The sequence below is a fragment of the Lissotriton vulgaris genome, chromosome 3_1 (assembly GCF_964263255.1).
Source record: "Lissotriton vulgaris chromosome 3_1, aLisVul1.2, whole genome shotgun sequence".
Taxonomy (NCBI): domain Eukaryota; kingdom Metazoa; phylum Chordata; class Amphibia; order Caudata; family Salamandridae; genus Lissotriton; species Lissotriton vulgaris.
This window is the reverse complement of record NC_141689.1, coordinates 151,857,805-151,872,552: the sequence shown is the minus strand read 5'-3', so window position 1 is coordinate 151,872,552 and position 14,748 is coordinate 151,857,805. Positions and strand designations below refer to the sequence as shown.

General features: G+C 43.3%; 1 protein-coding gene across 7 annotated transcripts in view; it reads left to right on the top strand.

Moving 5' to 3' along the window:
* RUSC2 (RUN and SH3 domain containing 2) overlaps positions 1–14,515 on the top strand; it is a 316,216-nt gene extending 301,701 nt beyond the window's left edge. For all 7 annotated transcript variants that reach the window (XM_086960231.1, XM_086960236.1, XM_086960234.1 and 4 more), the window contains one exon: positions 12,482–14,515. In XM_086960231.1, the coding sequence (XP_086816357.1) occupies positions 12,482–12,653 (172 nt within the window). In that variant the 3' untranslated portion in view covers positions 12,654–14,515. The remainder of the gene's footprint in view (positions 1–12,481) is intronic.
* The last annotated feature ends 233 nt before the right edge of the window (positions 14,516–14,748 follow it).

Below are 14,748 nucleotides of genomic sequence, written 5' to 3'. Positions count from 1 at the left end.
CTCCTTGCTCAGTACACATCGGCCACAGTCCCTCTCTTCGATAGTCACCAGGTGCAGCAGGTGCAGTCTTCATCAGCACATCTCTTTGCTGGTCATACGGTGCAGCAGGGCAGTGCCATTCGGTCCTTCTTCTGAGTTGAGCAAAATCTGAGGCCTGGGTGCCAGGGATGCACTCTTAATGTTCTGAAAGGGCCCTTAGGGCAGGATGCGGTTGGTAGCCAATGAGAAAAGATATTTCCTCCCACCTGACGACCTCTTCCTGTGGAGTGTTGCATCTGGCTATCCCAGAATGCACCATTCTGGCTGCCCACTCCCAAGATGGTGAGACCCATCTACTGGGGTACAGACCTCACTAGCCCACCCTGGGGTATGGCTACCTCAGGGCTACCTGTCTTGTTGGGAAACGGGTTGGCAACTGGTTGGCAACTGGATTCCCCTCTCTGCTCCCTTTGCTAGCCTGTCAGCAATGGAACAACCCCCCCCCCCTTGTGTGCCACATCTGCTCTTCAAAGACAGCTTCACCAATGAAGCCTGCCTTTTGGGGCTAACACCTAAGTGACTTCATGCAGGAAGGAGATGATACCTTCCTGGCTGGCAATCCCTCCTTGTGCTCCTTCATGAGAGTCGTTGGCACATCTCTCCAGGAAGGCAGAAATCTGGCTTGTAATGCTGGCTCCATGTGTGCCCAGGAAGGAACAGGAGTTTTAAGTTCAAGTTTATTGAGACCAAACAGAAAATACAAAAAGTGAAAATGCATGAAGAGATAATAGAATACAAGGAATACTAGAATAAAACAATGCAAAGGAATAAAAAAGCGGAATCAATAAACGATACACTCTCCTTCATGAAAAAAGAAGGAGAGAGATAAAAATAAAAATGAAAATAAGACAATAAGATTAAAGTCAAATATAGTAGCAAGTGCACAAATTACATTGAATGCGAAAAAGCATGCGAGCATATAATCATATAAATACAATTGGTAGGATAAAAAACGATATAGGAATAGGCAAAAAGACAACGATGTAATGTTCAAGGGGGTTTACGAACTGCATCTGGCAAATTAAAGGGAGCAATGTTGACAGGAGGGGGAGAGGGAGAAGAAGTGGAGGAAAGGTAATCGGTGAGTGGAATCCAGAGTAGGTCACGTTTGATGGCAAGGGAAACGGGATACATAGTTGGTATCAAGACGGTGATTAAAGCAAATAGCGTTCCACCAGGCAGAATAGGTAAGTTTTGAGGAATCTTTCCAATTGGAGGTGATTAAGTGGAAGGCTACTGCGAGAAAAAGGTCTAATAGCTTGTAGTGAGAAGGGGATTGAGGCAACTCTGGAGAAAGGATGCCTAGGAAAGCAATGGGTGGAGAGAAGGGGAGTTAAAAATGAAAGATAGTAGAAATACGTGACCAAATTATATGCCAAAAGGAGGTAACGTTAGGGCAGTGAAATAACATATGGGACAAATCAGCCGAAGAGGATGAACAGGACCAACATGTCGAAGAAAAATCAGGGGAGAAAGAGGCTAATTTGGATGGAGAGAACAATAATCTTTGATAAATAAAATAAAGGATTTGTGTGGTATTGGCAGCATGAGAGGTTTTGTGAATTTTAATCCAAAGCTTATCCCATAAAGAGACAGACCATGTGACTGATAAATCTTATTCCCAGGCCAGTTCAGTGCGAGATTTAGAGCGTTCCGAAGGTGTTATTAAGCAGGAGTAGATGCGAGAGGCAGAAGGAGAGGAATTCAAGAGAGGAGACAAAGGAGGGTAGAGAGGGGGAAATTCAGAAGAAAGTGGAAGGGATTGGAGGAAAGAAAGGAGTGCAGGAAGGAGTAGATTATATTGTTTATGAAAAGAGTTGGGAAGAAGATAACGAGACTGCAATTCAGAAAAGGAGAAGGGAACTCCATCATAAAGCAACTGCGAGATCCATTTTATGCCTTTAGAGCGCCAGGATTTCCAACAGAAGGAACGATTTTTAATACGGAGCTGTTTATTGTGCCAAATGGATTGGTGAGATAGAGAAGCAGAGGAAGGATAAGTAGAGGGGATGAGGGGAGTAAGAATGTGACACGAGTGCGCAATAATAGGAGAACGCAAGAAAGAAGTGTGAGCCGAAAAGGCCAGGATTTCTGAAAAGTCAAAGGGAGAAATGAAAGACTTTTCTAAGGATAGCCAAATTGGCGGATAAGTAGGAGGATCAGTAGATATCCAACGAAGAGATTGCCTCAGGGAAAAGGAGTAATGATAAGATTTGAAATCTGGGAATTTCAATCCTCCTCGAGACTTGTCCTTTTTAAGAAAGGATAGCGCAATTCGAGGAGGTTTGTTCTGCCAAAGAAATTTAGACAAAAGAGAGTCTAATCTTTTGAAATAATAATGAGGAATGCGGACAGGAATCATAGAAAGGGAGTATAAAATAATAGGGGCTAGCATCATCTTAATTGAGTCTAATCTCCCCCACCAAGAAAGAAATAGTGGGTTCCATTTAGTGATAGAATCCGAGAGTTTCTTGGAGATACAATCAAAGTTGAATTTTAGAGTATCCGAAATGGAAGAGGAAAACCAAAGGCCTAAATATTTAATTTTTGAAGGTTGCCAGGAAAACCCAGTTTGGTCAAAGTAATGCCGTAGGCAGGATACATTAAGGGGAAGGATCTCGCATTTATCACGATTAAGGCGGTATCCTGAAACTAAGGAGAAAGCTTCAACTTGACGAAGAAAGGAGGGAATAGTGGATTCAGGGTTGGAACAATAAAAAAGAATATCGTCTGCATAGACTGATACTTTGACTTGGGCGGGACCAGGGTTGAAACCAGTAATGAGATTATCTTGTCTGATCTTTGTTAAAAAGGGCTCTAGTGCAACAATAAACAATAAGGGGGATAAAGGGCAGCCTTGACGAACCCCTCTGGAGAGGGAAAAATAATCGGAAACTTTACCATTAGCGAAAATAGAAGCTCTGGGGCCAGAGTATAGGAGAGCGATGAGGGAAATTAATTTTGGGGGGAAGCCAATCCAGGAAAGAGCACGGAACATAAACTCCCAGCTAATACGGTCAAAAGCCTTTTCGGCGTCAAGAGCAATAGCTGCTAAAGGGTATTGAATAGTGGAAGCTTTACTGAGGACATTAAAGAAAACTCTCGAATTATCAGATGATAAGCGACCTTTGACAAAACCAGATTGCTCTGGACCAATGATTTCAGGTAAAATGGGGTCTATACGGAGGGCAAGTAATTTGGCAAAGATTTTGTAATCGGTATTTACAAGGGAAATGGGTCGATAATTTTTGCATAGTGTAGGGTCTTTGTTGTCTTTGGGAATGAGGCAGATCATTGCTTCTTGAAAAGTACCATGAGAAGAGCCATCAGAGATAAAGGAATTGAAAAGAAAAAGTAATTGGGGTAGGAGTTGCTTGGAGAAGTGGCTATAAAATTCAATAGTAAACCCATCAGGACCAGGGGCTTTGCCACGACGAAGTACCGAAACTGCGTGAGAGATTTCTGCTAAAGTGACGTTAGATTCGAGCGGGGAAAAGTCAACATGGGAAGAAGAAGGGGCGTGAGAGAGTGAAAGTAAGAGGTCAAATCATCAGGAAGAGGAGGGGATTCAGGGGTATAAAGTTGTTTATAAAAAGAAACAAAATTATTTAGAATGTCTTCATCTTTGAAGTGTGAGATTCCATTCGAATCAGTTATGGAGGTAATCCGGGTCCTATCTTGACGCGTTTTTAGGTAGTTGGATAAAAGTTTACCCATTTTGTTTTGACCGCCGTAGTAGCGGGCACTGCATTTTAGTAGATAAGAGGATGCGGCATCAGTGGAGGACTTATTAAAAGCAACTTTTGCAGAGATAAGATCTTTAAGAGAAGAATCAGAGGGGGATTGATAATATGAATATTCTAACTTTTTAATTTTTGCTAAAAGGAGGGAAGATTGACGTTCGAAACCCTTCCGTTTTTTAGAGACAAAATTAATTATAAATCCTCTGGCCGTTGCTTTGAAGGAGTCCCATAACATAACAGGGGAGGAGTCAGGTGTGGAATTAGTGTGAAAAAAGTCAGTAATAAAAGCACCGAACGGGTCTGTAAACTTAGAATCAGCCAAGAGGGAGTTGTTAAAGCGCCATCTGCCAGGAGAAGGAGAAAAGGGAAGTAGGTCAAAATCTACTAAGACAGGGGCATGATCGGATATGAGAAATGAGCCAATTTCAGAAGCAAGGACACATTGAGTAAGGGATTTACTAAGGAAAAGGTAATCGATACGGGATTGGGTTTTGTGAGGAGGGGAAAAATAACTGTATTCTTGGAGATCAGGGTGACAGAGTCTCCAAATGTCAGTTAGGGATTTACGACAAATAGCTGACGTAAATTGATTATGCATTTTGGATCGAATGAAGGTAACTGGGGAATGCCTGTCAAGGAAGGGATCATGTATCTGATTGCAGTCACCACCAAAAATAATATAATTATCGTTTAGGGAAACCAATTTGTCTGAAATGCGGGGCCAAAAGGTATGATCAACAGTAACTGGAGCGTAAACATTAAAAATAACAATAGGCACCTTATCAATTTTCAGTCTTAGTAGTACAAAACGACCATCAGAATCAATTTCAAATTGAGAATCAGTAACAGCAAACTTTTTATGAACAAGTATAACTATGCCATTCTTTTTCCCCAAAGAGGGAGAAGAAAAAACATGGCCGACCCAAAGTCTCTTTAGTTTAGACGATTCAATGTCATTAAGGTGGGTGTCTTGTACCCTGCTCTATGCGCGAGGTCGTTATCACCTCCCTCCTGAAGCCAGATAAAAAGCCCACCTCCTGTGACTCCTACCGTCCACTTTCCCTTCTGAACTGCGACGTCAAGATCCTAGCCAAGATTCTAGCTACACGTCTCTCGCTGCTCATGACCAGAATTGTCCTACCCGACCAATCTGGATTTGTGGCGGGCAGATCCACGTCCCATAATCTCCGCACCCTTTTCTCCCTGCTCCGTACGGTCCACCCTGACGTCCCAGTGGCGGCGGTGTTCCTAGACGCCACCAAGGCGTTCGACTCTGTCGAATGGCCCTACCTCTTCTAGGTCTTGGCCGGTATGGGGTTCCCTAAGATGTTCTTGGCCTGGGTGCGCCTCCTATACACGGACCCTACGGCAAAAGTACTGATGAATGGAAAACTGTCAAAGCCTATCAACCTTACAAGAGGCACCCGTCAAGGATGCCCGCTCTCGCCTCTATTATTTGCTATTGCGGTCGAGCCTCTGGCCTGTCGCCTGCGTCAATTACACCGAGCTGGAGCGGTACAATGCATGCAGCGGCAAATCGATGTGTCCCTCTATGCGGATGACATCACGCTGTACGTTAAATACCCGTCCCTGCACCTCAATCCCCTGCTTCGCGAATTCGTCCTTTTCGGGGGGCTGTCTGGTGTTCACATCAATTGGTCCAAATCGCAATTCTTTCCTCTTACCGACGCGGTGCACGACTTCCCCCTTGATTATCCGCTGGAGTGGTGCCGAGATGATCTTCGCTATTTGGGGATCCGTATTGCTTGGGACAAGGACGAGACACTCCGATCTAACTATGGAGTAGCCATGACCAAATTGACTGCCTACGTCGATAGGTGGATTACGTTGCCACTATCCATGGCTGGAAGGGCCTCCCTCATAAAAATGGTGATACTGCCCCGCTTCCTGTACCTTTTCCTAAACATCCCCTACTACCCTGGTGCCTTCTTCTTCAAGACACTCCGCACAGAACTGCGCAGACTCTTTTGGGGTGGCAAATCTCCCCGATTAAAGTGGTCAACGCTGACCCTTCCCTATGACCAGGGAGGGTTCGATGTCCCCAATTTTGAAACATACTATTTGAGTGCACAGGCACATTTTGCCTATCACTGGATGGCTCCCACTCCCTTCATGCCACATATAGCGGTGGAGGACTGGATAGTACACCCGCTCCCGCTGAATGGCCTGCTACACTGTCCCGAGACTTCCATCGACACTGCAGATACCTCGGTATCCTGCACATTGGATGCATGGCGCCGCATCGCTCGGCGATTATTATGCATACTGCCCTACTCCCCCAGGCTACCGCTTACCTATCACCCGCGGCTTTCCTTGTTGTCGGAGCTGGGGTTCCAGCGGCTCTGTGGCAAGCTTCTTATCACCCGCTGGGGAGATCTGTTCCAAGACGGTCATTTTAAATCGGCTGACCTTTTCTTCAGAACGCACGAACATACACCCCTTGAACTCTTTTACTATGTTCGGCTGCGAGCCGGGATGCGGGACATCCTACCCGGCTACCCTGATGAGCCAGCGACCCTGCCGCCACTACACTTCCTTTTAGGGTCACAGGATGGGACCCATTTGGTCTCTGGGCTCTACCGCCAAATCCGTAATGCTGCCCCATTGCAAGCCTCTGCTGCCCGCCTGCGCTGGTCTGCGGAGCTTGGACTGGAGCTTTCGGACGACCAATGGAAACACTGCTGTGCATTAACCTCCCGCATTTCTGCCAGTTGCAGATTAAAAATTATACATTACAAATTTCTTCAGAGAATATACTACACGCCGGTTCGGAAGCATAGATTTGGGTTGGCCGATAACGATCGCTGTGAACGTTGTCGTGCAGAACATGCTGATTTTCTTCACCTGGCGTGGTCCTGCCCCCAAGTTGCCGACTACTGGCGACAGGTCATCGAAGCCGTTGCAGAGATGGTAGACGAGGAAATTCCTGCAGACCCACTGGTAGCTGTCCTCGGATACACCAAGCAGTTGCCCAGAGAATACAGAAAATTCATTGACATGGCATTGCTTCTGGCCAAGCGGCGTGTTGCTTGCCGTTGGAGCAGGGGCAGAGCGCCCAAGTTCAAGGACTGGCTGACTGACTTAACATACTGCCAGGACCAGCATACCACCTTTGCTGAACTGCTGCCTCTTTCGTGCCGACCCAGTGACATTTGGGATCCACTGGTACACTACTTGCTTAAACGCTCAAACGATGATGCGCAGTCGGATGACGTGCCTGCCACTCCCCAGCGCCATTGACATTCTTCCCATGCATGTCCTGTGATCTCGGGATGGCTTTGCGGCCTTCCCTCATTGGACATGGGTCACTGCCCCCGTAGATTTCCCGTAGAGTGAGCTGCCTTGCCTGGGCAGGAATGCCCTCTCTCCCCTCTCCGTGCCTACGCGTCCCCATCGCCTCCACGACGCGAGATCGCCTCCTCTGGCGAGCTGTGTCCTTCGTGCCTCATGGCTTCTAATACTGACACCCCACGGACGCCAACGGCCCTTGAGAATTAGCACTGGACACATCACTACCCACACCGTGCCTCCTGCTGAGTCCACCAAAATACACCATTGACACACATTTCCACTACGCAATCATACACTACCTCTTAGTTGCAACCTAGTTGGGGAGTTTCTTGGTTCCTGTTATGCAATCTACAAAACAGCAGTGAGAGCCTTCTCTCGCTCACAAAAACCTGTTCGACTGCTGCTCATCCTAGCTTGGCCAACGTCATCGGACACAGAGGCTACGCTGTTTCAATCTGTAATATGCCGTCGGGCCCCCGGGATGCCGACAAACAGGCTGTGTACTGCATGTCCTCTTTCGCTGCCGGCCTCCGGGATGTAGGCGATCCAAGTTGTGTATTTTACTATGCCTTTTTTTCTCAATAAAGCAGATTTGAACCCCCCCAAAAAAAAAAAAAAAAAAAAGGCAACAAAGTATGAGCTTTGCTAAAGCTGCACACTGCAACAAATTACATTCATTTTGGCTTGAGATACAAATCGAGCAAGTCCATCCACAGTAAAAATGGTCATCTCTTGTGTTTTACTGTGAGGACATGTAAAATAAATTTTCTGCCTGTGTCATATGTTGCACCCTCCCTTTAGGACTTGTTCGGCCTGCCAGAGAGGTGGCTTACACACCAGTCCACGGGAAGTGGTGGCTTTGCCATTGCTTTCAATTGCAAAGTTGGGCTAGCAGTGCACCACTGCTCCACCAGTCTGCAGTGGCGGACTAGGAGACTCGTTTTACTTGGGGGACCTCGAGGGTTGCACAATCAATGCCACAAGCCCTGGGCTGCCCCCTCTAACTAATTTTATTTTTTATTTTATTTTACTGATTTGTAGAGCGCATGGCTGCCCGTGAGCGTCCCAGCGCTAAGTAACAAGAGAACGGCTGAAGGTGGATCTCAAGGGAATAGCCATGTTTTAAGTGCTCTGCGGAATGAGAGAAGGTTGGGTTGGGCTCTGAGGTTTGGGGGTAGAGTGTTCCATAGTTTGGAAGCATTGCATGAGAACAGTCGACCACCAGATTGGGCTTTCCTAATTCTGGGTATCGAGGCTAGGTTGCAATTGGAGGATCGAAGCGTTCTTGTAGTGGTGTGAGGTAAGATGAGGTTTTGTAGTATTGGGGGGGCCTTGCCGTGCAGAATTTTGTAGGTAGTGCAGAGAGCCTTGAATTGTATTCTTTCCTGGATGGGGAGCCAGTGTAGGGCGTTCAGAGCGGGTTTGGCTGAACAGCGGCGGTGGGTTCCTGTGAGAATGCGGGCTGCGGCGTTTTGTACTGTCTGCAGTTTTGACAGTACTTTTTTGGGGGCACCCAGATACAGGGCATTCCCGTAGTCCAGGCGGGACAGCACAAGGCCATGAACTAGGAGTTTGCGGGATTGTGCCGGGAGTAGGGGTAGGATTTTCCTTGCTGACCGTAGGAGGCCGTGGCATGTTCCTGCCGTTTTCCTTGCCTGGGCCGAGAAATTGAGGCCTTCGTCTAGCCATATACCCAGGCTCTTAATTTCTTGTTTCGGAGCGGGGGAGGACCCATGGCGGGTGGCCATAGGGATGTAGAATGGTAGAGAGATTTATTGCCTAGGATCATTATTTCTGTTTTGTCGTTGTTCAGCTTGAGGTGGGAAAGGTTCATCCACTTAGTTATTTCGATGAGACAGGTTTAATATCAGGGTGCAATTTGCTAGGGACTTACACATAGGTTAGCCATCTCCAATTTAATTGGGTATAGCCAATCAAACATACATTTTAATATCAGGGCACTGGTACCGAGGTCTCGTTAGCAGGCCTCAGTGCACTCTCAGAGTCAAAAAAACCTGCAACATCAGTCGAAAAACCTGGGTTGATCATACAAAAGAGGCATTAGAACAGTGTGATTCCATAGCACACCAGATTTGGTGAACCCAGCTATCACAATTTAGATACCTTTTAGCTAACCGTGAAACTTTGAGCCTTCAACAGCTGGTTTACATTCCTGCCCGTACAGCAAGAAACTCTCTGGATACAAACTATATCTCTTCTGAATCTATCACCTTAACTGAAGTACTGACCATGCTTTAAATACAAAGACCCTCATCAAGCCATGGTATGAACTTGCCACTCCCCGATCACACTGCTTACTAACACACTGCCAAACTCCCCAAACATCACAGATCCAAAATTGTCTAGCTGGCATGCATTCAACAATTATGTCCCTCAACAGATGCAAATCTGACTCGTTCTCCAAAAATCAAAGTGAGAAAAATGAAAACAGAGAGCATGCAGGAACCAATTTCACTGCTGACTCTATAATGTCACAAGATATTTTAGGAGTTTATTTTTAAAAAGAAGAGCTTTCTCTTGCTCTAATTAAAATGCCTCTGTGACGTAGGTTTTCTTCTTGTAATGAGTGGGCGATTGAGTGAAATGATATGTCTGAGACCATAGTTGGTGCTTTATAAATAATGTCACACTGAATCACTTACTAAAATGAGTTTAATCTGAAATAAGAGAAGACATATCCAGTATTTTGTGGCCACAACGTCTTCTGAAAAGTATATGCTATGTCTGGGTATAGAGACAAAATATCAACTCCAAAATATCGACTGGACATAATATCGAGTTTTAAATATAGACTGGACAAAATATCGACTGGACATAATATCGACTACAAAAATATCGTTTTTCAGGTAAGTGAAGTAATATCGACTGTATAAAATATAGATAGCAAAAATATCGATTTTTTAATAATATATAATATTTTATAGTGTATTTTTATGTAATAATATGTGTGAATAGTGTGTATTAATGTTATAAAATATTTTATTACATGAATTTTGTTTTGATAATAATTGCGTAATGTAATTCTGTAGCGGGTTGTGGGTTTATAGGGGAATAGGGTGGGAAGTAATTTAATAATAATTAATTAATTAATATATGTTTGTTAATATTTTTAATTAATAATGAATTGATAATTAATTAATATTAATTAGTTAATTAATTAATATAATTTTGAATATATTTTGTATTAGTAAATAATTGTTAATTAATTAATTGTAATTAGTTAATTACATTAATTATAGTACATTTTTTATATATATAATTTTGTGTTATTTTTAAGTAATTAATTTTGAAAAAATAATATTAATTATTAAAATAATTACACCTAATGTTCTAATATATTTACTTTATTGTTATTGTTAATTAATAATTAATTGGTAATTAAATAATATTGATAAATTTTGGGTAAAGGAGCATTTTTAGGGTTCAGGGTCAGTTTTCAGTTCATGGGTAAAGGGGTATTTTTAGGGTTCAGGGTCAGTTTTCAGTTCATGGGTAAAGGGGTATTTTTAGGGTTCAGGGTCAGTTTTCAGGTCATGGGTAAAGGGGTATTTTTAGGGTTCAGGGTCAGTTTTCAGGTCATGGGTAAAGGGGTATTTTTAGGGTTCAGGGTCAGTTTTCAGGTCATGGGTAAAGGGGTATTTTTAGGGTTCAGGGTCAGTTTTCAGGTCATGGGTAAAGGGGTATTTTTAGGGTTCAGGGTCAGTTTTCAGGTCATGGGTAAAGGGGTATTTTTAGGGTTCAGGGTCAGTTTTCAGGTCATGGGTAAAGGGGTATTTTTAGGGTTCAGGGTCAGTTTTGGGTTTTTGGGTAAAGGGGTATTTTTAGGGTTCAGGGTCAGTTTTGGGTTTTTGGGTAAAGGGGTATTTTTAGGGTTCAGGGTCAACAAATAAGATTTAAAAAAAATATTTTTATTATTTTCATTTATTATTTTATTATTATAATTTAATTTAAGTCGTTTTAAGTATATTTTAGTAATTAAAATTTAATATTAATTTAATTTAACACTGTTTTTAATAAAGTCGATATTTTTTACATCTATATTTTTGTTAACGATATTTTGTACTCGATATTTTTGTACTTACCTGTTTGTAGATACAAACTCGATATTTTGACTGTCGATATTTTGTCCACGATATTTTGGCAAGTCGATATTTTGTCAGTCGATATTATTTCAGTGATCCGCTATGTCTGGTTTGGGAAGATGAGGTTAGTACATTCAAATACTATGTGTAGCTTTCCTCATTGCGCTCCCTGTATGCTAAGAATAGACAGGCACTTGGAATTATCTTCTAGAATCAGGAAAATGTGATGAATGTTGCAATCAAGTTGTACTTTTACACTGTAGTAAAACTCTTGCTTTAGCTCAAATATCTCTCTTGAACATGTTGTTATGATGGCACTCCATGATGGGCAAAAGGCTTGTGGTAAGTTTTTTTTGGTCTGGGTGATTTTCCACTTTCTGCAGACAGCACATGGTAAGATGCTAATGGTATTTCTTTCCGTTATCAGCAGAAGGCACTTCTGACTTAATGATGGTATATCTTGCTGCAGGGATTCTACTCAGGAACAGAACTATGCTTGGAACTATATAATATCAGTATGTAGGGACGGAGTCACCATACCACCTCAGTATCTACGAGTCTGAGCCTGACTTGCTATTGTGCCTCACTTGCCCTCCGAACCTTTCCAGAGAAACAAGTAAATTTGCACCCCAGAACAGAATACTCTTGACCCTCTCATGGATTGTGGTAACAGGACACACTCTTTCACTCTCTCACTCGTTCTTGTTCACGATGAAATAACCAGGAGACACAAAGGAAGATTAGAATATTTATTTAAACTATTGTGCTCTGAAATGCAGTATCCGTGTCACAATTAGGAAACAAATGCATACCACAAATACTGTTAGCATGGTTAATAAACCCTATACCATGAAAAGCCCTGTCATGTTATAGGACAGAGTGTCCTTAACGTCCCTGCTACTAAAATTAATTGAATATATATAAAAGATCTCTGGGATTACGGTCCGACCCCGTACCTTAGCATACACAGATGGACGTTCTACATCTCAGTAGACGCTGTGCTCTTGTCTCAGAACTTTCGTTCCATGTGTGTGTTTTTGGCTCCTGTGCTCATCTACATGACAAGACATGTGTGCACATAAACAACAGCTGCCTTTCTGTGTTATGTCTAGGTTCTGGTGCCTGGCCAGAAAGAATAACAAAAGGGATATTATTGTCTATGTTTCTATGTGATTTTCAGAGGTCTGAGGGTCAGTGCTGTAAAAATTAACTTAAGTGTGCTTTTACTCTTCCCTATGGTTTCTGGTTCTAACATGCACTTCTTTTTGTCCCTTCCTTCTGTAGACTTGTTAAAGCACTTTGCCATCACATTGCTACTGAACCAGGACAACTAAGCTTCAAGAAGGGGGATGTTCTGCAGGTGTACTCCAAGGTGGACCCAGAATGGCTGCACTGTGGCTTAGGTTCGGAGAGTGGGCGAGTACCGTGGATGTATGTCTCCCACCTCAATGACTAGGACAATTGATTAGGACTGGACACTAACTACAAACTGCACTTTCGGATGCTTTATGGGAACCCTTGCAGGCAGCGACACTCCAAGCAAGTGAATGAACACACGCCTGTCGACCGTTTCCTCCCTCAATGGTTATATATTTTTACCTTGCTGCAAAAAGGGCCATGTAGTTAAAAACAAGCGTGCCTCGTGCTCTTTGTGCATCCACAGGTGTTGTGTTGCCGGAATTCGCCATGCATGCAGCCGTGTGCCAGGGGGACTGCCTGTGCTTTTAAGTGTACAGCTCGGCTACCACCACCACCCCCACCCACATGTCATGGACCTTACGTACTAACTGTAGCAGGATCAGAGAATCCTCACACCTACACTACTGTAGAACAGTGTATGTATGTGGCTAACCTTTCCCCAACTAGATATTATGAATACTACGTCTTGTCATTTGAACAACCATTAGCCTAATCTGCATGAGGCTGAGGTGGTGCAGTTCAGGAATGGGAAAGAAGGCAACACTTCCCTACGTTCAGTGTTCCGGAAGTGGCCACTTGCACTTTCCGCCACACTATCCTGTCAACGACGGACATGCAGGACATGACCCCACAATTTGAAAAGTCCAAAGAGTGAAGCAACACGCTTGCAATGATGCAAGTGTATGGTCTTTGATATAAAGGCAAACATATATGACCTCTCCCTTCTGATTGGCTTTGTCCAATGATCACAAATTGCACTTAATTGCTGTCAGCAGGCTGCAGGCAGTCGTCGAGATGAAGTGGTGTATTCCAGAATACACCACAGTTGTGTTAGGTTAATGGATTTCACCCTTCTAAAGGAGTGAGTGGTAGAAATTGATAAAGGTACTTGGGTGTAAGAGCTCTGCATAGGAATGCTTGGAGGTGAATGGTCATGCAGGAGTTTTGTTTGGCGCTTGTCTGTATCTTCTAAGGTTGTTCACAGCACAGAACAGCTGCACACATTCTGAGGACTTAATTTTTTTGTCCTTTCCGGATCTTTTTCCATTTCTTTTCAAATACGATGAGTTTTTTTAGTACAGCGATGAAAGGTTGAGTGATATTGACTTTATTTTGATATTGTTTATTATATTTTTTTAAGGGAAAGAAGCAAAGATTTGTGGATGTTTGATTTGCAATGATACACAGTTGACATCCTTTGCATAGCAGAGACATCCACAGTGTTTTTTAGATAAAAAAGCTGATCAGCAATTAATTTTTAATGCATTTTTGTGACCTTATACATCAGAAGCCCAGCATTTTGTTGACTGGTCTGGGTGTGAAATGTTCTTTGTGTTGTTGGCCAGCAGCCACATGGATTGGGAAGGCTGGTGAAATTAAACTGTTCGTAGATGTACCTTAGAGTGGCAGGACAGACAATGGTGCGTGCACATGGAATATACCATGAAATGGACAGGTTCTTGCTTTTTTTGCACTGTTTAGTGGATCAAGGGTCATTGGGTGCCTTCTTTCACATTCTCATTTGCGCATCACTCCAACGGGCAGTATTAGTGACACAGGAGAGCGGTAGTGTCTAGTAGACCCTTTCATGTGCCCTTGCCATTCCTATGTACATGTTTATTTCTATGCTCCTTTGTCTCCAGCCTAGTCCTCTCTCTATTTCTACTCTCCTTCCCGCCCCCTCATTCTTTTCCCGCCCCATGCTGCCTGCCTAGCCTCCAGAATATCGTACTCTGAAAAGGGACTTCTAGTATTATAAAGTATACCTCCTGCTTGTACATAACGCTGTCACAGATGCGGCGCCTAATCCAGTTTGTACTTTACCCATTATCTGTGTGTGTTGCTAGTATTTATTTGTCTATTTATTATGCATATTAATAAAAAAGGTGCTCATCAATATTCATGTGTTTGCTGTTGCCTTCTGCCTTCAGGCTCGTTATTGGTGTCACCTTTGTTTCCCTTACATTTGTTTTATTCTCCAGAGCCTAAAATCACTTTTCATGTGTACTGTACTCAATCAGGACTTATTTTTCAGCAGTAATAAATTAGGCAAATGCACAAGAAAGTACTCAGAAACACAAGGGAGAGGAAGGAGAAAACAGTAAAAAAACGAGGAAAAAGCACTCAGAAAA